The sequence below is a fragment of the Acomys russatus genome, chromosome 24 (assembly GCF_903995435.1).
Source record: "Acomys russatus chromosome 24, mAcoRus1.1, whole genome shotgun sequence".
In the NCBI taxonomy this organism is placed as follows: domain Eukaryota; kingdom Metazoa; phylum Chordata; class Mammalia; order Rodentia; family Muridae; genus Acomys; species Acomys russatus.
In genome coordinates this window covers 10,990,117-11,011,593 of record NC_067160.1, presented here as the reverse complement: position 1 = coordinate 11,011,593, position 21,477 = coordinate 10,990,117, and the positions used below count along the sequence as shown (strand labels likewise).

The 21,477-nt window shown below is 48.8% G+C and overlaps 2 protein-coding genes across 6 annotated transcripts in view; one reads left to right on the top strand and one right to left on the bottom strand.

Moving 5' to 3' along the window:
- Window positions 1–20,564, bottom strand: part of Nfe2l2 (NFE2 like bZIP transcription factor 2) — a 30,761-nt gene extending 10,197 nt beyond the window's left edge. For 2 of the 3 annotated variants that reach the window (XM_051166148.1, XM_051166149.1), the window contains exon 1: window positions 20,321–20,564. In XM_051166148.1, coding sequence (XP_051022105.1) covers window positions 20,321–20,365 — 45 coding nt within the window. In that variant the 5' untranslated portion in view covers window positions 20,366–20,564. Of the gene's footprint in view, window positions 1–19,309; window positions 19,640–20,320 lie in introns of those variants that run through there. The other variant, XM_051166150.1, reaches the window with a different exon arrangement.
- The window catches only part of Hnrnpa3 (heterogeneous nuclear ribonucleoprotein A3), a 397,554-nt gene that overhangs the window by 27,432 nt on the left and 348,645 nt on the right, over window positions 1–21,477 (top strand). The gene's annotated exons all lie outside the window — the stretch shown is intronic.

Here is a 21,477-nt window from a genome sequence, read left to right as displayed (position 1 = left end):
CACTGCTGTTAATGTCTGTGACCACTGCAGCATTAGAAAGACCCGGGTAAGCAACTCATTTATACTTGGCAGACTTCTAACACTCAACACGAACTAACCCAAGATTTCCTCCTACAGAAATCCTCCCTCACTAGTCAGTAACTAGAGATTTCCACCACATAAAAACTCCCAAAAGCGGGCTGGGCACAGTGGTGCATACCTTTAATCCCAGTACTCGGGAAGCAGAAGCAGGTGGATCTCTGTGAGTTCAAGGCCAGCCTGGACTACCAAGTGAGTCCAGTACAGCCAGGGCTGTTACACAGAGAAACCCTATCTCGAACAAACAAACAAACACCCCCAGAAAACCAAAACCAAACCAAACCAAAACTCCCAAATTCGGGCCAAGCGTGGGGTGGCGCACACCTTTAATACCAGCACTCTGAGAGGTAGAAGCAAGCACACTGATGTGAGTTCAAGGCCAGCCTGGTCTACAAAGCAAGTCTAGGATAGCCAAGACTACACAGAGACACCCTGTCTGGAAAAACCAAAAAGGGGGGGGGGGGGGGAAGAAAAAGAAAAAGAAAGAAAGAAATGAAAACTCCAAAATCATACAGAGAACAAGGAAGTTCGCACGGTTAAAGCCTAGACCACCAATGTGCCACTCTCAAGGCTGTGGAAACATTGTCCGCTCTGTTTAGGCTAGAAAGTGGTCTGCTTCCCCAATTTGGCAGGTTAGCAAGGGCAGAAACTTCCATGGGCTGCTTCCTGCTCTCACGCAAGGTTCTTAGCAATGACTCACTCAATCTAAGAAATTCGATCCGGCCAGCTTACTGGAAACCCATTACGCTGTCCATAACCTGCAACGCATGATGCAAGACAGTGCAAAACTGGAAAGCGAAGGCAGCCAGAACCAGACTTTCTCCGGAGGCATAGCTGTAATGTGGCCACAATGAAATCACCAAGGACATTTAGTTTCTTTCTAAACAGTGGGTAACCCCACCTGCTGTGGAACCTACTGGCTCTGACTTCTCCAAGGGAAGCCTCACACTTGGTGTGTAAGAGTTACACACTTGGTGTGTAAGAGTTAGATGGTTGTGTTAGAGCAGGACAGGGTTAGGCGTTACCACTACTGTCAGGAGAGTATCTCCATGTGACAAGCAATCGTTAGGATACAGGTGTCTGATTCTGAAGGAGCGAGCTATGCAGAGAGAGCACTTGAGGGCTCTTCAGTTCCTGTCAGAATGACATACACACGTCATCACCAAAAGGACCTTCAGGGACACTGGTTCCATCTTCTTGACCTACTTCACCTGAGTGGAAACAAAGTCCGTAGACCGAGGAACGGAGGTCTCAAATGCTTCTAAACACTTCAGACTCCTTCATACTCTTTTAGGGTCCCCAAGCCAAACTATCCAGTTTAATCTTCAACGTCATTTCCAGGTCTAACAACTTAACAATTAGCTAAAAATAACGACAATCAAGACAGTCCACCTAGACTGGAGAGATGGATAAGGGCTGTTGCAGGCAGGCAAGACCCTGGATCTTCAGACAACATGGCTGTGTAGATGGCAGTGGTGCCGAGGGATTTGAGATATCAATATAAGGTACTGAATTATATTTAGACCACAAAGAACACTTTAAAAGTTTTTCCTTTTTCTAAGTTTTTAAAATTGTGAGCTTTTAAAAAGTATGATCTCCACCCCCAGACAGTTTTTCTGTGTAGCCCTGGATGTCCTCGAAGTCAAGATCCACTTGTCTGTGCCTCCTGAGTGCTGGGAGAGGGGGGAGGGTAAAGTCTGCATTCCCCGTCTGAGTCAGGCCTGGTACACACACCTGTAATCACAGTGCTCAGGAGGCTGCAGAAAGGACGCTCATGAGTTTGAGGCAAGAACTTGGGCCAGAGCAAGGCTGGCTCAAAAACAACACAAAACCAAAAAGCTATTAACTCACTCAATGAAGAGCACACAAAAGTCAAACCAGCTCCAACCCTGTGTTCTTGGTCTTCCTGCTTGACAGTGCCAGTATTTTTCTTGTTCTCAATTGTGTGTGCAGCAGCTCCCCCCCCACACACACATACACAACACACACACAACACACTCACCAAAAAAGGGCTCCAATTCTCTAGCTCAAGGAAAATTCTCATCCCCGGAGACTTCCTCCTTCCATCTGGACTTTTTGGTACTTGTGACTCAGATCACATGGGAACCACTGTTTATTCCACACACTCATGGCATGCTACCACCACAAGGGCTGCCAGAGTCACCTAGACACGTCCTCTTATTTTGCAAAGAGGGTGAGGTAACTTGCCTAGGGGTGGAGGGCAAAGAACTGTAAAACCATCTCTACTTCTCTGTCCTATCATTTCTACCAAGCTGGGGGAAGGGAGGGAGGGGGAGAGAGATGGGGGAGGGAGGGAGGGGGAGAGAAATGGGGGAGGGAGGGAGGGAGAGAGAGATGGGGGAGGGAGGGGGGGGGAGAGAGATGGGGGAGGGAGGGGGGGGAGAGAGATGGGGGAGGGAGGGAGGGGGAGAGAGATGGGGGAGGGAGGGGGAGAGAGATGGGGGAGGGAGGGAGGGGGAGAGAGATGGGGGAGGGAGAGGAGTGCACCTCTACTTCATTATGCCTTTTCAATAAGCTTTTTGTTTGGTTTGGTTTTGGGGGGTGGGTTGTTTGGTTGTTTGTGTTCAAGACAGTGTTCTCTAGGTGTCCCGCAACTCACTCAGTAGACCAGGCTGGCCTCCAACTCAGGGATCCACCCTTTCTCTGCCTCCCGAGGGCTGGGATTAAAGGCATGAGGAGTCACAAACCAGCATGTTTTTGTTTAAAAAAAAACCTTTTCATGTGTTTTTGTGTGTGGGTGCATGTGCCAACGCATGCCAGTGGAGGTCAGAGGATGGTGTCCTTACCACTTTGAAGCAGGTTTCTTCCTGAATGCTGGGGTTCATGATTTTTGGACAGGCTAGCAGCCAGCAAGCTCTGCTGAGACTCCAAGACACTGGGGTTACAGACATGCACAGACCTTGCCAGATTGTTAAGTGAGTGCTGGACTCCACACTCAGGTCCCCATAGGTGTGCAGCAGTCTCCCTTAACCACCTCTCCAGCCCCTAAGGCTAACTGAAATCTTCCCGTGTGAGTGGGGAAGCCCATGGTTATTTTGGGGGGGGGGGCTTTTTTTCAGACAGGGTTTCTCTTGCAGTCCTGGTTGTCCTGGCCTGCATTTGTAAACGAGACTGGCCTCCAACTCAGAGAGATCCACCTGCCTCTGTCTCCCCAAGTGCTGGGATTCCAGGCATGCGCCACCATGCCCAGCTCATCTTCACTGTTTAATGAGCACACGGAAGCTTTGGGGGGAGGGGCAACATCTCTCAAATCACTTGTTCAGCAACCAACAGAGCTAGGACTCCAGCCATGAACTTCTGATTCTGACGAGGGATGTATTTTCCACATGCTCAGGCATCATGGCAACTTGCTAGGCATACAAAAACAGGCAAAAATGTGATATGGAGAGATGGCTCGGTGGATAAGGGCACTCATTGCTTTTCCAGAAGACCCAGGTTCAGTTCTCAGCATCCATATAGGTGGCTCACAACTGTTAACTCTAGCTCCAGAGGATCCAACAGGCGCTTCTGGCTTCTGGGGGAAGTACAAGCACATGATGCATACAATCACGTGTACACACACACACACACACACACACACACACACACACACACACACACACGCACGCACGCACGCACGCACATATATGGAAACCAACACTTGGCGGTCTGCCCTCTGGTTGTCTACCCAACACAGGTGACACAGCAATGGGGCCTGAGCATCTGAGCTGACTAAGGAAGTTTGATGTTCAAATGAATCTTTTCAAGTCAATCTTTTCCGTGCTGTCTTTTTAGGGGGTTTTCTGCCTCCCTTCGTGCTGAGATTAGAGGCATGTGCCACCACACCACACCTTCCTGCTTTAAAAATCTTATATAATATAGCCCAGGATAGCCACAATCTTATAATGTAGCCGAGGATGACCTTGACCTCCTGAGAGGCCGCCCCTGTAAGTGTTGGACTGTAGACACGTTTCCACACTTACCCAGCATATCTTTTTTTTTTTTTTTTTTAAGATTAATTTATTTATTATGTGTGCCTGCAGGCCAGAAGAGGGCACTGGATCTCAGTATAGGTGGTTGTGAGCCATCATGTGGTTGCTGGGAATTGAACTCAGGACCTTTGGAAGAACAGCCAGTGCTCTTAACCTCTGAGTCATCTCTCCAGCCCCAGCATATCTTAATTATTATCAAGACTGCCAAATGGCCCTCCACAGAGATTGTGCCTTTTGCACTCCCACCACTGGGGGTGCCAATTCCTCACCTTTCCCAACTCATCAACTCTGTATCTTCCATCACACAGGAATGTGGTACTCAATAAACAGACACTGGGGCTTGGGTGTGACTCAGTGGCAGAGTACAGGCTTAGGTTAACGTCTTTATCTGTAGATGAACACAAACATACAAATGCACACACAGCTTGTATGGGGCCTCCTGTACTCTGAAAGCGTGTCTTTCTTACTTTTAACAAGGAAGTGAGACTACAAAAGAGAGTAAACTCCTCCTGTAGAAGCACTAGGCAGCGCGTTTTGAACGAGCCTGTGCCCAGCCGTGCTCTACCCAAGATTCTGCTTTGCTGCCTGCACAGCCACAGGGACAAAAAAACAGAGGCTGCAGTGTACAAAGACAGAGCAGGTGGGCCAAGTCTTATCCGTAGCCACACTCCAGCACAGCAGGCACAACCAGCCGCCTCAGACTTCTGAAGACAAAACACAGAAGAAAGTCGGCAAGTCTAGGCAGGCTGACCCATCCACTGGCTCTTAAAAGTCTAGAAAAGGGATCCTTCCAAAGACAGTGTCTGCGCCTGTCTGTTGGCCACTGACTGACATTTAGAACACGCAACTGACTGTGAAGAGAGCTAACCGTGATCTGAGGTCACAGCCCCAACCCAGGGCTCAGGATGCTAAGTGGAGAGCTGGTGACAGGCCTTATGTCATTGAGCAGGTCTTTGCTTTTTGTTTGTTTGTTCTTGTTTTGGGGTTTTGAAACCCTACTTTGTTTCAACTGGGACTTGCTGTGTGGGACTGATCTGTGAAGCTAAATTAACAGCCTGTGAAATCCTGTGACCAGAAACGCAGCTGACATCTGATCGAATAGGGCCTCCACCGACCCTGCACCCTTCCAAGGAGGCCCGCCTTCCCCAGCCTGGTCTACAGAGTAAGCTCCCAGAACAATCAGGGCTACTCAGAGAAACCCTGTCTCAAAAAACAAAACATCTCTGGCTTTGGAAGGAAAAGACTTGAGTTAAAATAGAAAAACCAGCATGGAGTTTTCCAGCGTGGATGATCACACAAAGTGTGGGAATATTAACATTATTGCTCATGAAAGTGTTATTTCATTGCCCAAAAAAGACCTATTGAGCGCAGTGTCTTTTCACTGGGAGGCACAGCAGCCACATTCCTTTCCACCTGCAATACTGTCTTTTCTAGGGGCCTATTTTCTGTTTGTAATGAAGATGAAGGCCTGGACCACTGTGCTGCTGAGTCACTGTAATTATGACCAGGTTCAGGCCCTTTCTGAGACTGGGCACCATCAACTTACAGAAACCTGCACCTGGCTTTCTGCACCTGCAAGAGAGGGGGGCTGGATTGGAAGATTTCTAAAATGCCTTCTGCTAAGTGTTTCTGATCTTATGATGTCCAAAATACAATTGAAAATGAACTTTTAGTGTAATATTAACACACACTAATTTTAGCTTACCGCATGTTCTAAAGCAACTGTATAAGAAATCTGTGGATTACATATGTAATGATATTGTTTGCAGCTTAAGACACAATTACAAAAACAATGAAAACAGTGAATTTAATTTGAAGAACGTATTTAATCTCATTTGCTTAAATAGTATTTTAACACGTTAACAGAATTTACTGATACTAAAAATGGTAAACACACTGAAGCACATGACAATAAGCCGACCCAACAACACAGTGTGAAATGCAGTCCTACAAAGGCCTGACTACAAGACCCAACTCCTGAGCTATGGGGGACTGTCTGAGGCCTATTAAATAGAAAAGTAGTTTCTGCCCTTTGTAAATGTCAAGTTCATTAAAATTAAAACTCCGGCTTCCTGGTTTCACTTGTCACATGTCAAGACTGCAAAGTGGCTAGTGACTGCCATGGTGGAGCACAGCTCTGCAGCACCTCCACTATGGGCCCCAGCACTCCTCAGAGGACAGGGCAGCTCTGCCTGCAGCAACCTCCACTGTGGGGCACTTCTCATGAGTCCCCTCTCTATGTCTAAGCAGGTGTTTCTGTGTGGCATACACTTCCCGGGGCTACAGCTGTGGACATCAGCCCTTCCAAACCACTCTAGATATCTGTTAGCAATGATCTCAAAAGGCTAGTGTGAATCTGAGTCACCAAGCGAGCCCTTAATGACTACCTCAGCAGTTTTTCTATTATTCAGTAGTAGCAGGACTTACAGATGAGATGATTACCATGGTTACTATACAGACCAGGAGACCAGGTGAAGAACAGACTGAAATAAGGGGCTCTCTGTTCCAAACAAACTAACCCTGAGCTTGGAAATTATAGTCCAACTATGCATCTGAAAATTCATTATGGTACTCACTGTGGTTGATGACTGTTATAAAACAATTTATCAAACAGGATTATTAGGGACTGGAGACAGTTAACCCAGTGGTTAAGAGCACTCACTACTCTCAACCCAGAACCCACATGGCGGCTCACAACCGTTTGTTATGTCTACTCCCAGAGACTCCCATGCTCTCTCTGGATGCTGACCAGGCATGCATGTGGTCCACAGACATACACAGAGGCAAAACACCCACACGTAAAAGTACATTATAAGAAATCCACTGTGTGGTTGTATGAGACACTGGTCACAGTGAGCCTGGAGAACGGAAGGTCACAACATGGATAGTTCTAAGTCCCGATAAAGCAGGCATTACACTACAATAGAAATGGCCGCCACCGATCACATACTTTCTACACGCTCAAAAAGCTTGTTCCAAAACGTGTACAGCCTCGTCTGAACAGCAATCCACCAAGGGGCCAGTGTGTCATCCTCACTCTAGAGGAAGAAATGGAAGCACAAGAGCTTTAGTACTTTTGCCAGCGAACACCCACCACGCCACGACGGTGAGATGAAAGCAGGCAGTGACCACCCACTCTGGACCATAGGCTTGAACTCCTCAGCGCCCTTCTCTGGAGAGGCTGCTAGGCATTTGGACTGCACAGTATAGCTTGGAAGACTTGGGCAACCGTTGCTATAAATCGAGTGCGTGATGGTGCCCGCCCACTTACCTCACGGTGGGGTCTAATACAACAAAAAGCCAAGATAATGCCCCTCTTCATAGAATGATCTTTTGTATGAAGAAAGTATGTAAATGCGTCTTTAAAATATAAAGGAGAAGGCCAGGGTGTGGCAGCAACTATTAATAAATCTATCTCCTGTAGCAAATGTCAGTGACTGTGAAAGCAGCTGGTTTTTAGGCTTCTGGGTTTGGTCGCTGGATGAAAAATAGAAGGTGAGGCCATAGTGTGTTTCTGTATCCAGCACCTACATGGCAAAAACAGTGGCAAATGTAAGTGCCGTTCAGTGGTGCCAGGAGGTTTTCTTTTTCATCACTGGTCTGACTTTCATAAAGGCCAAGGTTATTTTGGATGACAAGACAATGCCTTAAAGCCTTTATAGAAAGGCGGAGGTGTCGGGCAGTGGTGACGCACGCCTTTAATCCCAGCACTTGGGAGGCAGAGGCAGGTGGATCCCTGTGACTTCAAGGCCAGCCTGGTCTACAGTGCGAGTAGTCTAGGATAGCCAAGGCTATACAGAGAAACCCTGTCTCGAAAAAGAAGGGTGGAGGTGAGGAGATGACAGGGGAGAGGCTGGCTCCGTCTGCGTTTGGATTTGGCCTTTCTCCAAACTCACTGAGGTTCACTCGCCCAGCTTCTCCATCCTGCTATACTGACAGGTTCCTAGGCCAGAATCCCCCAGTAGTAAGCTCCTGTGCAAGGGAAGAGACAGGCCTGGAAATTGCCCAGGCCCCCAGGGCAGTGTGTGGCCTTTGTTGCGCTGAGGTACCTGAAAGCCTGGGCCAGGGGTTGGCTTTCAGTCTCAGGAGACTTCAGTTTCTAACCAGGCCCCATATAATAAGGTCAGGGAGTGTATAAGGAAGGCTGCAGGAAAAAAAACAAAAAACAAAAACAAAAAACACAAAAACACAAAAAACACAGGACAATGCAGCCAAGAATACGACAGAGCAGGTAAGCCTGCGCTCTGAAGAGGCTGCACAGGGAGGAGGAATCTGGTCTTCAACGGAAACCTCACATCGCTACACACCTAAATGCTCCGGAGAAAGAAAGACGGTACAACTGTAGCTACCAGTTGTTGAGTATGTGCGTGTGCCAGGGCCCACTGCTGTTTATTTTACTGACACACCACAGACACATTCCACAATAAAAACCACCCCACAACCCACCGTACCAGCCTATCTATAAGGGCTCTCTCTAGGCCGCAGTTCCCTCCTGAAAGAAAGCACCTTCCATCACAGGGTGTAATAGCATTGTGCCCAACAAAAATAGTTTGTTAAGCACACAGCGCCATGCCCCGAGCTGGGGAGAGCCCAGGACACTGCAGCTGAGGTCAGAGGAGTGTCTGTTTTCATTTCTCCTGGGTGAATGCTCATAATTGGTGTGGCTGGGAGCCAAGGACGGGACTCCTACAGATAACCAGACAGTTACACTGACCTCAGAGAGGCCAAAAGTGGTTCACTCTCCACGCCATTCCAGAGCAGAAATGCATATTCTGAAAGCAACGGAGCAAGTCTGGTTGGGTTCCATTGGTGGAGTTGAGAGCCTACGAAGAAAATCTATTCCGTTTAAAAAAGGATTTTTGGGGTCTTGTAGGGGTGTAGGGGTGTAGTAGTTGAGGCATGGTTTCATGTAGACTGGATTTAAATATGTTGCATGGCCCAGCCTAGCCTTGAATTCTTTTTTTTTTTTTTTTTTTTAAGCCTTGAATTCTTGGTTTTCCTGCCCCCACCTCCCATGTGCTGGAAGTACAAGCATGTGCTACCACCATCTCTGGTTTTAAAGGTTTTTAAGCTGGAAAAGTACAACTTAGCTACAGTTAGAAATCCTGAGTGCATGGGTTGGTGGCAAACGAACCAGGCCTGGAGAATACTGTTCAGACCTGCTGTGAGCAGGAGCCCCTCGCTATCCGCCAGCCTCCAACCTGCCCATCTTCTGACTCACCACACAGCTTCCTGTCCACAGCCAAAGGGTTAGAGCAACTACCTAGAAAGGGCAGTTTCGGAAACTCGCATCCTTGAAGAACAATTGGGACACTATCTTGAGGATTAAAGCAAATCTTCGTGTGCCATGCAAGTCTGGATGGAGACCTCATAAATACTTGTGGCATGAGTAAGTCTACAATATTTAGTCTCAGAACCCATTACTTTCATTGTAAACCATATGTGTCTGGTGTTACTAGTTCAAATTACCAAAAGGAACAAAAACATGACCAATTTTTAATTCAAATCCTATAGCAATACTTGGACATTGCTGAGTACAAGATGTAAGTATCTCCTTTTTTTTTTTGGCGTGGGGGGGGGGTGTTCAAGACAGGGTCTCTCTGTGTAGTCTTAACTGTCCTGCACTTGCTTTGTAGACCAGACTGGATTTAATCTCACAGTGATCCCCCTGCCTCTGCCTCCCAAGTGCTGGGATTACAGGCGTGCACCACCATGTCTGGCTTTTTTTTTAAGTGTTTTTTTTTTTCCTTTTCTCAAGTGTTGTATCTTAAGGATATTAGCACACACCCTTTTGACACAGACCCCTCAAGATACAAACAAGGAGTCTTTTGGGAAGAGTAGGGGACATTGCTAGACACTGAGCCTCCAGCCCGGGGCACGCTAGGCACATACTCTCCTCTTCCCAAGCTAGACTCCCAGCCTTAATACTATTTTTGTTTTGTTTTGTTTAAAAAGCAACTTGTATTATTTTTCTTCCATGTACATTGGTATTTTGTCTGCATTTGTGAAAGACCAGATCCCATGGAACTGGGAGTTACAGACAGCTGGGAGCTGCCACGTGGGCGATGGGAATCGAACTCGGGTTCTCTGGAAGAACAAACGGTGTTCTTAACCGCTGAGCCATCTCTCCAGCCCACTAGTTTTTAAAAGAGAACAAATGCGGCATTATCTTTGAAATGTCCACTAAAAGAATTCTGTGACCTGGATGCTGGACGCGTGGTGCAGACCTGGAACCTCAGCACTCAGAAGGCAGAGGTCCAATGACTTCTGCCACCAAGAAGAGTCTGTTCAAAAAGCAAAAGTCAAACATTTGTCATGCAGGGTGGCAGTAAAAACAAATTAACCTGTCAATCTAGGTGCTGATTAGGTGTGTACCTTCTTCATGGCTCGAGCTGTTCCCTCAAGCCGGCGAGGGAGGGCAAGTTTGTGCCCGCAGGCTAGCTTTTTCCTATGGTACTAAGCTATGCGCTTGGCACCACAATCTCTCCAGCCACTCACAGCTTCCCTCCCTCCAGCCTCACTATCCAGACTGCTTCAGGTGAAAAGAACAGGAAGAGAAACAATTATGGCATGGTTGCTAACTCTGTCTCCTTATACACTGATACACTGACCAAGCACCATGTTAAGTCATCTTTTCATGGCCAGCTCCTTACAACTGTACATCCCTGTATCAGTGTGCCAACGTGTCAGGCAACACTGCCCTGTGTGGGAAAGGATCTGGGCAAGTTACTCTACCTGTGTCAAGAAAATGTGCCTGGCCGGGCGTAGTGGCGCACACCTTTAATCCCAGCACTCGGAAGGCAGAGGCACATGGATCGCTGTGAGTTCGAGGCCAGCCTGGTCTACTAAGTGAGTCCAGGACAGCCAAGGCTATACAGAGAAGCCCTGTCAAAGAAAGAAAGACAAAGAAAAGAAAAGAAAAGAAAAGAAAACATGCCTGGTTTCTAGAGCTGCGTACGATCTGCCTCCTTTTGTCTCCACTCCTTGAGAATAAAAAGTACAAGCAGCTCTCCACTGAGGAGATGCCGGGTTTCGCGACAAACAAGACTATAATCAGCCGTTGATGCTCTGCAGCCAGGAGTCTTGTGTGGGCAGCAAAGGGCGGGGCTTCCTGTGGCCACTGTACCCCAGGCCTGCTCTCCTTGGAGAAGCTGGGCACAGGCACACACAGCGCCCCTTTGGCAGGAAGTCTCCAGTGCTCTCTGAAGAGCCCTTCATTCTCTAGCAGCTGACAAAAGAAAATGCTTTCACCTTGAGAGAAAAGTCAGAACGAAAAAGGAGTGAGGCAGTAAGCAGGAGGTAAGAGCAGAGATCGCGGCAATACTTGCTCTGTCACATGCAGACAGTGCGACCACTTCCAACCGCTTTTGTCAACTACATGGGATATCCATACTGACTAGCTATTGCTGTCGGACGATGTGTGTGGAGGGCAGGGACAGCTTTGTGGGGTCGCTTCTTTCCCTCCAACTTTACATGGGTTCTAGAGATTTGAACTCAGGACGTCAGGTTTACACAGCAAGGGCCTTACCCACTGAGCCACCTTGCCAGCTGCTATGTTAAGAGAAAGAAGTTCTATGTTAAAACCAGCTTCTTTTGTTAAGAGCAGAACATGTCTAGCAGAATTTCAACAACTCGACTTTCATCTCCCTGTCCCGGACACTGCCAGTGCTGCAGTGTTGTCGGCCCTCCATGTCTGAAGCGCTTCTCAAGGCTGGTTCAACTGAACGAATACTTCAAGTTGTCTGTACTGCACATGCCTTATTCCCTCCTAACAATATAACTCTTTACAAAGCATTTACACAGCATTAAGTAGTGAGTTAAAGGTGACTTACAGGGTCAGAGAGAATCTGAGCACCTGAGGGGTTTAGCAGCCACAGGTCCTACAGGCCCCAGACTCTGAGGGACACCGGAGACTAGCTACCTCCACAGCTAGAGGGTGAGTCGGTAACCGAAAGCCAGGAGTGTCCCTTCTCTCCGGTGTCTTTTGCAGCACACACCCGGACACTTTACAGCCACGGCCTTATCAAGTGAACTTTAAACAACTGAAGTACACAAGACACAGACCCTTTGAACTCTGGACTTCCTGCATGGTCGGGACTGAAGAAAACCAGGTCTGTCCCTAGAGGAGCCATTCTGACCCACATCTCTGCAAGAGAGGACTGTACTTGTCAAGGTCAGCAAGGCCGAGTTAAGGCGCCTGGACACCCCTTCCCCCCACTCCACACACCAGGGAGCGGCCCCTGCAATAGTCAAGCCAGCTTTCTTTCTTTCTTTGGTTTTTCAAGAGACAGGGTTTCTCTGGATAGCTCTGGCTGTCCTGGACTTGCTTTGTAGACCAGGCTGGTCTCTAATTCCCAGAGCTCTGCCTGCCTCTGCCTCCCAGGGTGCTGGGATCACAGGTGTGCGCCACCATGTTGGGCTAACTAGAGATTTCCTAAGGACCCGTGAGACTGTCCCCAGAGAAGGCCCACTCTCAGCCTAGGAACCACTAGGAACAACATGAGTTGGATCAGGTTTCCCCACGAGCCAGCAACACAAAGTAAGGCAGCCCTTTGAGAGTGGCTTCCAATGCATTATTTCACTGTCTCAGTGACAACTGCCAGCAGCAAAAATAAAACCTTCAAAACCTGGCAGGTTTTCCTACTGCAGATTAAAAAAAAAAAAGAAAGAAAGAAAGAAAAAGAAAAAAGAAAAAAGAAAAAAGAAAAAAAATGGTGGCTTGATTTTGGTTACTAAGACCTTAATGATCTAACAGCAACAAAACTTCGCCCCAGGCATGGTGAGCTGAGACCTGTAAACCCAGTCCTGGGATTGTAGAGAGTTTTAGGCCAACTCTGGCTACCATATTAGATCCTGTCTCAAGAAAACAGAAAGTGGATCCCTGGCTCCAGTACTGCAAAACAAACCAACAGAGTCCAAATTCCCCAAGAACCACAGCAGCAGAGGAATTCCTCGAGGCAGCCAGGCTCTGCAAGGCTCTGCTCACAGCAGGCACCAGCCACAACCACTTCCCCTACAACCTGACGCCTCAGGCTGAGGGGGCAAAGGTCAGCTTCTGCTTCCTTGAGCAACGCCACACATTCCCGCTAAAGCTGAGCAGAAAGACTGTCAGGTCTGACATAAAGGAAAATCCCGACTCCCTCCTCAGTGTGACAGTCACTTTAGACACACAATCAACACAGCCCTGACCTTTTAGGTCCTTCCTCTCAACAAACATGGGAGCTACTAACCCCCTCCAGATGTCGTCTTTTAAGAACAAACACAAAAATAAGACATCATTTTTCAAAATCTTAAAAGCAGCGAAGATGAACTTTTACCAGTTTCCTGACAGATGACTAAATTATACCTCACCAAGTTGCTATGGGAAATGACTTGGGGTGAAGCCAACCAGCTCTGCCAAGCAGGGGAGGCAGTGGGGGCAGGGATGTACAAGGCTATGGCAGAGGCCAGCCACAGAGGTGACACGCAGTAGTCCCCCGTCCCCATCCCCCAGGCACCCACCAGCACAGGCAGCCTTTCATTCCAAATGTGTGAAACGCACTGATTACTGTGCTCAGGATTATAAAGTGGCCTTAAGAGTCAGGCACAACCCACAAGTGGAGCTGTTAAAAGTTGGCTTCAAGATGCCAGGGTTTTCTTTGGAGAAAGAAAACATGGCACAGAAATGAAGAGTGAGCAGGAATCTACACTCAACCCCCAGCAAGAGCATTCCACCCTCCTCGGCTTCGTCTGGAGACAGGGTTCCATGCTGCAGGCTGGGCGGTCTTCCATCAGCCTGCGAGCCTCCTGAGAAGGCTGGGACTGCAGGAGTGATCCACCACACTCCTAGCCCTCACTGCCTTTTCAAATCACCTGTCTGTGTGGGAACATATGCTCGTGCATATGCAGGTGCTGGGGAGGCCGGGAGACCTCAGACCCCCCCTGGAGCTGTTGTTATAGGTAGCAGCAAGCTACCTGACACAGGTGCTGGGAACTGAAACCGGACCCTCTTCAAATGCCATCTTTCTAGTCCTCCTCATGGCCGGTTTTAATATACTCCTGAAAAAGTCATGGGCACATCCTGCTGGTTCTTTTGGGGGCAAGCCTGCGGATAACAAGGCCGTCATTCAAATCTTCGTGAGGAATTAAAGAACTCAAGCCATACTTCAGACAGTCGCTGCACACAGGATACCTCCAATGTGCACCAAGCACTGAGACAGGTCCCTAGGGTCTTGGTTCCCAGTCCTCACTGCAGTGGGGAGCCCAGAGGGATGCCTGAAAACACAGCACTGAGGCCTTACAAACATCCCTAGATGTTTGGACTGAAGAAAGAATGCAGCTTGGGCATCAGTATCTGAAAGACTCGAGGCGAGTCTAATAAACAGCAAAGTTTGGAAAACACAGAATGCAGAACTAGCCGGGCGGTGGTGGCGCACGCCTTTAATCCCAGCACTCGGGAGGCAGAGGCAGGCGGATCGCTGTGAGTTCGAGGCCAGCCTGGTCTACAAAGTGAGTCCAGGACAGCCAAGGCTACACAGAGAAACCCTGTCTCGAAAAAACAAAAGGGAAAAACAAACAAAACAAAACAAAAGCAGAACTAAGCCCCATGCTCCCCAATCTGAAATGTGCCATGCCCACACAGTGAAATAGCACTCAGCGGTAAAAATGGATAATGACACAAGACATCATTATGACAAGGTGCTCTTCAAAGCACCATGCCAAGCCAGTCATAGAGTGGTTCCGTTTCTGTGCAGTGTCTAGCGTGGACAGATCCAGAGGGGAAAAAATGAGTAACTGAGTGTTACCAGGGGCTCAGGGAACTAGGAGAAAATAAGTGGCGGCTATCAGTGGGCCCGGGATTTCTTTTGAGAGTGATAAAAATGAACTATAGTGATGATTGCATAACTATAAACACACTGGCCTGCTGAATGGGGTTCTAAATGGGTGAACTAGGTGGCGAGTGGGTTATATTTCACTTCAACAGAGTCTTCAGAAGGCAGCTGTTGCCGGACTGTAGTGATATGAGAGTGACTCAGTCATCAAAGGGGCCTGGATAAGATGTGCTGGGAGCTCAGAAGCCTGCTTAGGCACTGGATTTGTCTTTGCCCTACAATGGCCTGGGCTAAATATGCTTACATTCTATAGCACAGAGGGACTTCACAACTGGGGAATCGAGCTCAGTGGTGGAGTTCACGCCTAGCACGTGCAAGGGCCTGGGCCTATCCCCAGCACTCCAACCATCAACCCCCAGGGGAAAGAAATCCAACACAAGGCTTTGTGACATCAGTATTATTGTTCATATGCTAAGGACAGAGATTTACATTGTGCCGATTCCGTTGATGGGATTATTCAAATTCTTAAAGTTACTATAGCAAAGCCTAGAGAGAAGCCCAATTTAGGATTTTTGTTTGTTGCACCCCACCCCCACCCCACTCCCCAGGGACATTAAAAATGCAGGTGTAGCTAGCTGGGCATGGTGGCGCCTTTTATCGGGAGGCAGAGGCGGGTGGATCACTGTGAGTTCAAGGCCAGCCTGGTCTACAAAGCAAGTCCAGGACAGCCAAGGCTACACAGAGAAGCCCTGTCTTGAAAAACAAAAACAAAAAATAAAAGAATGCACTTGTATTTTCCACTAACTTAAACACGTTTTTGCTTTCCTGTCTAGAAAACACACCACTGCCAACTGTCCGAGTCTTGGCTTTATACCTTAAAGGCCTTTTTGCTAAATGTGGGTGGCACTTGTGGTAATGAAATTTCAGGACCTTCTGGGTATCACACCATCAAAACAGAAAGTCTCCTGCATGTCACAGCCACAGATGGCGCAAAGCAGGGTGATCCCTGACAAAGCCCAGCAGACTCACCTGCACCTGAATACTCAGCACACGGTGAGGTGGTGGCCTAGGCGAGGATCTGGACTCACACACAGCAAATTCAGGTGAATCACCCACAAGACCCTCAAGGTCCTTTGAAGCATATTTGATTTATACAATCAGACAATAACTCCAAACAAAACTTAACAATAAAGAACAGGAAAGGAAGCAGTTAATCTTCAAATATACTAGTCTCAAAGCTACAGGTAACCAGATAGACTTGAGCCTTTAATACTGGTTTCAACTGGTAGGTGCCAAACCAGGGGCTTAGTGTTTAGTTTGAGTTAACAGGTTCTTACTAAAAGCCCACAACCCTGAAGCCACTTTCCCTCAAACTAGTTTAACTCGGTCAGTCGCACTGTACGACCTACTAGTACTAAGTGTAATTTTGATCACCACCTGTAGGCTCTGTTTCTTAACTTTATTATACAACCCAAAACAAACACAGGAGAATGTATTAAAAACCAGGAGAACAAAAGCAAAAAGATACCCACAGCTGAAAGATCTCATTTAGAAAGAGGCAACATGGCCACTGGAAAATGTGAAGCAGACTCTCGGATACCGTTCTGAAAACGATTATTATGGGACAAAAACATCCTGCCTCTCCAAATGGAAGCTGCCTGCACTGGCCTGTGTCTTCCTGGACAGGATCACAGGCACCAGCCCACTGCCGGCTTACTCACCCTTGCTGTCCCTAAAAGGGTTCCCTCTCACCATGGCCTCCTTGGTATGTGGAAAAGATACAGAGCCTAGCCTTTATAACCCCAGCCTCTCCTCCCAGGATTTTTTTTTTCCTCCTTCCTTCAATCTACCCTCTTAAAAGGGAAGTTTTGTGGCTCTGCTTCAAATTCCCTTTGGTCCAGTTTGGAAGTAAAGAGGTGGAGCACTTGGAGTCAGGCTAAGTTTGAATTCTATCTTCCAACCCGACCCTTGGAGGAGTCTTGGCCTCTCTGTGTGTTCTCTCCTAACCTGGAAACTGAAGATAAAAAGTGTTTCCCATGGGGTTACTGAGAAATTATACACCCAAGGCAATTACCATATTGTTTGACTTGCAAAGGAGTGTCCACTAACTTAACTACCATCTAGTATGTAAGCCTCAAATTCTTCCTCTTTCAAGGAAAAAGTAAGAAGGATGTATTTATGGAAATCCTTTAACTATGCTCTACCATGAAGGAGGAAACACCCAGAAATAAGTGTAACTGACCAAGTGCTTCTTCCTCCTGTAGCTTGTTGAGTGTAACTCACCCTAAATAAAAAGAAATATCAAGAAAAAGCATGAGCTGGGTGGTGGTGGGCGCAGGCCTTTAATCCCCAGCACTCGGGATAGTGGATCTCTGTGAGTTCAAGGCCAGACTGGTCTATGAAGTGAGTGTCTAGGATAGCCAGGGCTGTTACACAGAGAGACCTTGTTTCAAAAAAACAAGGGGGGGAGGGGGTGGTTAGGGAGAGAGAGGGAGAGAACACAAGTGTATCTGGCATTCAACTCTTCCTGTTACTCCTAAAAGAGGGTTGAGCCCCCAGCACTGTTTTTAAGAACTACAGTTAACACAAACAGAATTTCAAAATAGCCCTAGTCTTTTTTTTTTTTTTTTTAAACCAATCCACTTTCACCCTATTCTCCTCCCCTAGGTCTATGACCGAGGAGGATCTCCTTCCCCACTATATAGTCATAGGTTATCAAGTCTCATCTTGGTAGCCTGCTTATTCTTTGAGTGCCATCAGGGCTCCCCACCAAGGGGAGGTCATCAAATATGAGGCACCAGAGTTCGTGTCAGTTTGTCCCTGCTCTCCACCCAACTGTGGAGAATGTCCTGACCTTTGGCTAGATACTACTCAGCCATAAAAAACAAGGAAATCCCGAAATTTGTGGACAAATGGATGGCACTAGAAACAATCATACTGAGTGAGTTAACCGAGAAGCAGAAAGAATCACATGGTATATACTCACTTATAATTGGACACTAGTCCAAGGGGCATGTCCCATGAGTCTTCACTTACCAGGAGATTGGGATAGATGTGAGGACATCCTACTGGGACTCTAGGTAAGAGAAATATAGGAGATGGGGAAATAGAAGGAACCAGAGGATCTTAGAAACCTACAAGAAGAACATCGTAAAGAGTGGATCAGGGCCCGGGGGGGGGGGGGGGTCTGTTCAAACTATTACACTAACCAAGGACATTACAAGTAATAAACATTGAACCCCTACTCAGATCTAGCCAACGGCCCGAGTCATTTTTAAGGCAGAGAGAGAGACTGGTGTCGTCATGTGTTTATCCACTTACATGCTGCTTCAATAATAATGTCTCAGAGATGTTCCAGAGATCTTAAAAAGTCAAATTGTTCTTATTTAAGTTGCTCTCTCCTTCGTTCTGGAGAAGAGGCCCATCCTACGTCCCTTGTCTCACTCAAGATCAACTTCTTCTCTTATCTTCAAAAGTATTTTATCTCTCCAAGACACCAGTGGAGGAGTAATGGAGGTTTTCCCCCTCACCGAGATGAAGAACCGTTGAGTCTCTGTTATGAACACAGTTTTAAAAATGTAACCTGCTACAACTACTGGCTTCTCTAACCGTTTGTTCAAATCTGTGACTCAATTCAAACCCTTATGAACTATCAAATAATGATGGTTTTTTAAAAAATGAATTATAATCTCTAGTTCTTTTTTTCCAGTCTTCAAATATTTACATCAATGTCTGGAAATCAGCAGGAATGTTGTTGCTGGCAAACAACTCAAACTTTCACATGGAAGACAAAATGGTACCTCTGCCATTTTTGTACATGAAATGTTAGGCTACACAGAAAAGAAAACTTAAAAGTCAAGAGTCAGTTTGCATCCTGTATCCTGTGGCCAGAAAAGCTTTCTTTTTGATTACTAATGAAGAGCAGAAATCAGAAAGTACACTTTACTTATTCATCCTAATGAGAACCAGGCGACAACCCCAATCCTTTCTGGGGCCAAGTTCAAAGGAGGGAGCAGAATTAATGCATTGTCAGTAACTTAAAAGCTTACACCAGGACTTTGGGGTCAACCTAAAACTTTACGTTTAGATTAACTTACTGTTTACCAAGTTACACATTCCCCTGAACTAAAAACCCAATTACAACACTTTTTTTTCTTTGCAGCCTAAACATTTACTTCTTTAAACGTGCCGTAAATATGACCAGAAATTTTCACTTACATAACGATCTCCAAAACTTTGCAAGAAAGTGTTATGAAACGCAAGCGTCCCATTCTGTTTTCATAACGTGCCAACATGCTAAGAAATTGAAGCAAAAATCTCAAACAGCAAAGGAAAATGTATTCGGGACGCAAGGGAAGTACAATAAATATAAAAGCAAAACTTCAGCCACAGTATAAAAAACAAGAAATTCTAATCTAGAACTCTTACCCTTGACGGCAAGGAACAGAATATCCTGCCTTACACATTTTGGTATTGCAATTCTGTAATGGTAAATCCAAAGACAAAGCCGCCCAGGGGAAAAATAACAATTGCGCAACAGATCAACAGCTCCAACTTGTCCCTTGGCCCCAGAGCAGCGAGGTTTGCACGCTATAGAGCAGGAAAGGGCCAACCGAGGGCCTCTGTGACTGCCAACCGGCCGTGGTCACTCAGCCGGAGGCCACAGCCACGAACTCAGCGTGGGGCCCCCGGCGCTCAGAACTCGCAGCACCACGTGGGGACAACTCGGACCTCAGAGCCCGCCGCCCAGATCCGCAGGTCCTTGCGCCGGACGCTAGGCCAGCCCAGAGTTCCCGAGTCCTGCCCGCCCGCCGCCCGTCGGGGCGCCCGAGCACGAGGTCCACCCGGTGACTTTCTCCTCCGCCCCCGGAGGGCTGGGCTTTTCTAGTTCAGGCTGGACAGGCGTGATCCCACAGGCGGCCAGCTCTCCGGCTCTGCCAGAAGGCCACAGACCGCCAAGCAGGCGAGCCCACCGCGCCGCGGGTCACGGCCGGAGGATGGGGAGGGTTCCGGGGCCGGCGCCGAGGAGACCTCAGCTCCCCCGAGCGCGGCCCCGTGACTAGGCACATTTTTACCGGCACCGAATCTGGGAAACCACGCAGCCCCGGAAAGGGTCGGGCGGCGCCGGCTTAGACCGCCAGCATCCACCCTCTCCCGACCCGCCACCTAAGTAAGAGCCTCCGACCGAGCGCGGTTGGAGTTGTCGCTGCTTATTCCCACGAAACCCGAGCTTCCTCCACACTCCAATCCCAGCGCCCCTGGGGATCTGAAGTTCGGTCCCCACTTCACGTCGCTGCCCCCAACATCCTCCGTTGCCCTCCCAGCCTGGCCGTCGGAGTCCCGGCTCACACAGTCCCTCCCTCCCGGGGCCCCTGTCCCCCCCTCGACCTCCCGTCCGCTCCCTGGTACAGCCGAGAGGCCCGAGGGCCGGGACAGCACCTGCTGGGGCTGTAGTCCTGGCGGTGGCAACTCCAAGTCCATCATGCTGAGGGCGGACGCTGCACTAGGGATCCCCGACGGCGACGCTATCCTAGCTGCCGAGGTGCGGCGGCAGTAACTTGTCCGAGCTGCCGGGAACCAGCAGACAGCCTGCGCGCCGGAGTGGCAGGCCAGCCTTAGTCCGCCCCGCCCCCGCCCCTGGGGGCGGAACAGGGACCTAGGGACAGGACCAGAGCTTAAGGGCGGAGTAAGGGGTAAAGCAAGAGGCAAGGGCCAGAGGCGGGGCAAGGGCCAGAGGATGGGCAAGAGCCCGGGGCGGGGCAAGGGCCGAAGGGGCCCCTGAAAAGGCCGAGGGCGGGGCAAAGGTAGGAGGATAAGGCAGGGGCCAGAGGGAGGAGCAAGAGCCTGGGGGCGGGGCAAGGACCTGAGGGCTGGGGGGCCAGCGTTCCCCCACCCCCAATTTCTCGGTTCCCCTTGGCCTTCGCTGTTGACCCGCCTCCAGAGAAGTCTGGTGGGCTGAAGGTCTCACATGGGCAGGGTGCTGACTCGGAGGCCCTAGGCTCCCCGAGTCCTCCCTAGGATCGCTCTCTCTTGCTAGAGATTAGCAGCTGTTTGCCGAAGGTCGCTCCGGCCCTGGCGCTTTGAAGCAGTTTAAACAGTTAGAGCAAACACACCGGGAGCCCCGATCGGGGCGCTGCTATCGGAGCTGCGCCTCCCTGATTTGGACCCGCAGAACCTTGCCCGCTTTATCTCGCCCCACCGGCTGACTGTGGCGCCAGCCCAGGGGTTGGGGCTCTGAGCTGGGACCGGGACTGTGCAAGCGGCCAACTGCTCTCTGGCCCCGGGTGCCGCTTAGTTGCTGGTGCCGGACAGCCCTGCCCCAGAGAGATGAGTCCACGCTGCGAACTCGTGCTCACTTACTCCAAAACCCTCTACTTCTCCCACGCACTCACGTGCCCTCGGCTACTCCCTGCCCGTGCCCGCCCGCACTGTCACTTCGCCCACCCGGAGCCCAGCAAGAACAGACAGGAAGCGCGGGACACCACAAATATCACCCTTCACCGGTGTGGATTCCATTTCGGGTTTCATTAAGTTCAGGTGACTTTGAACTCCTGATCCTCCTGTCTCCACCTCCCAAGGGCTGGTTTTATAGCAGT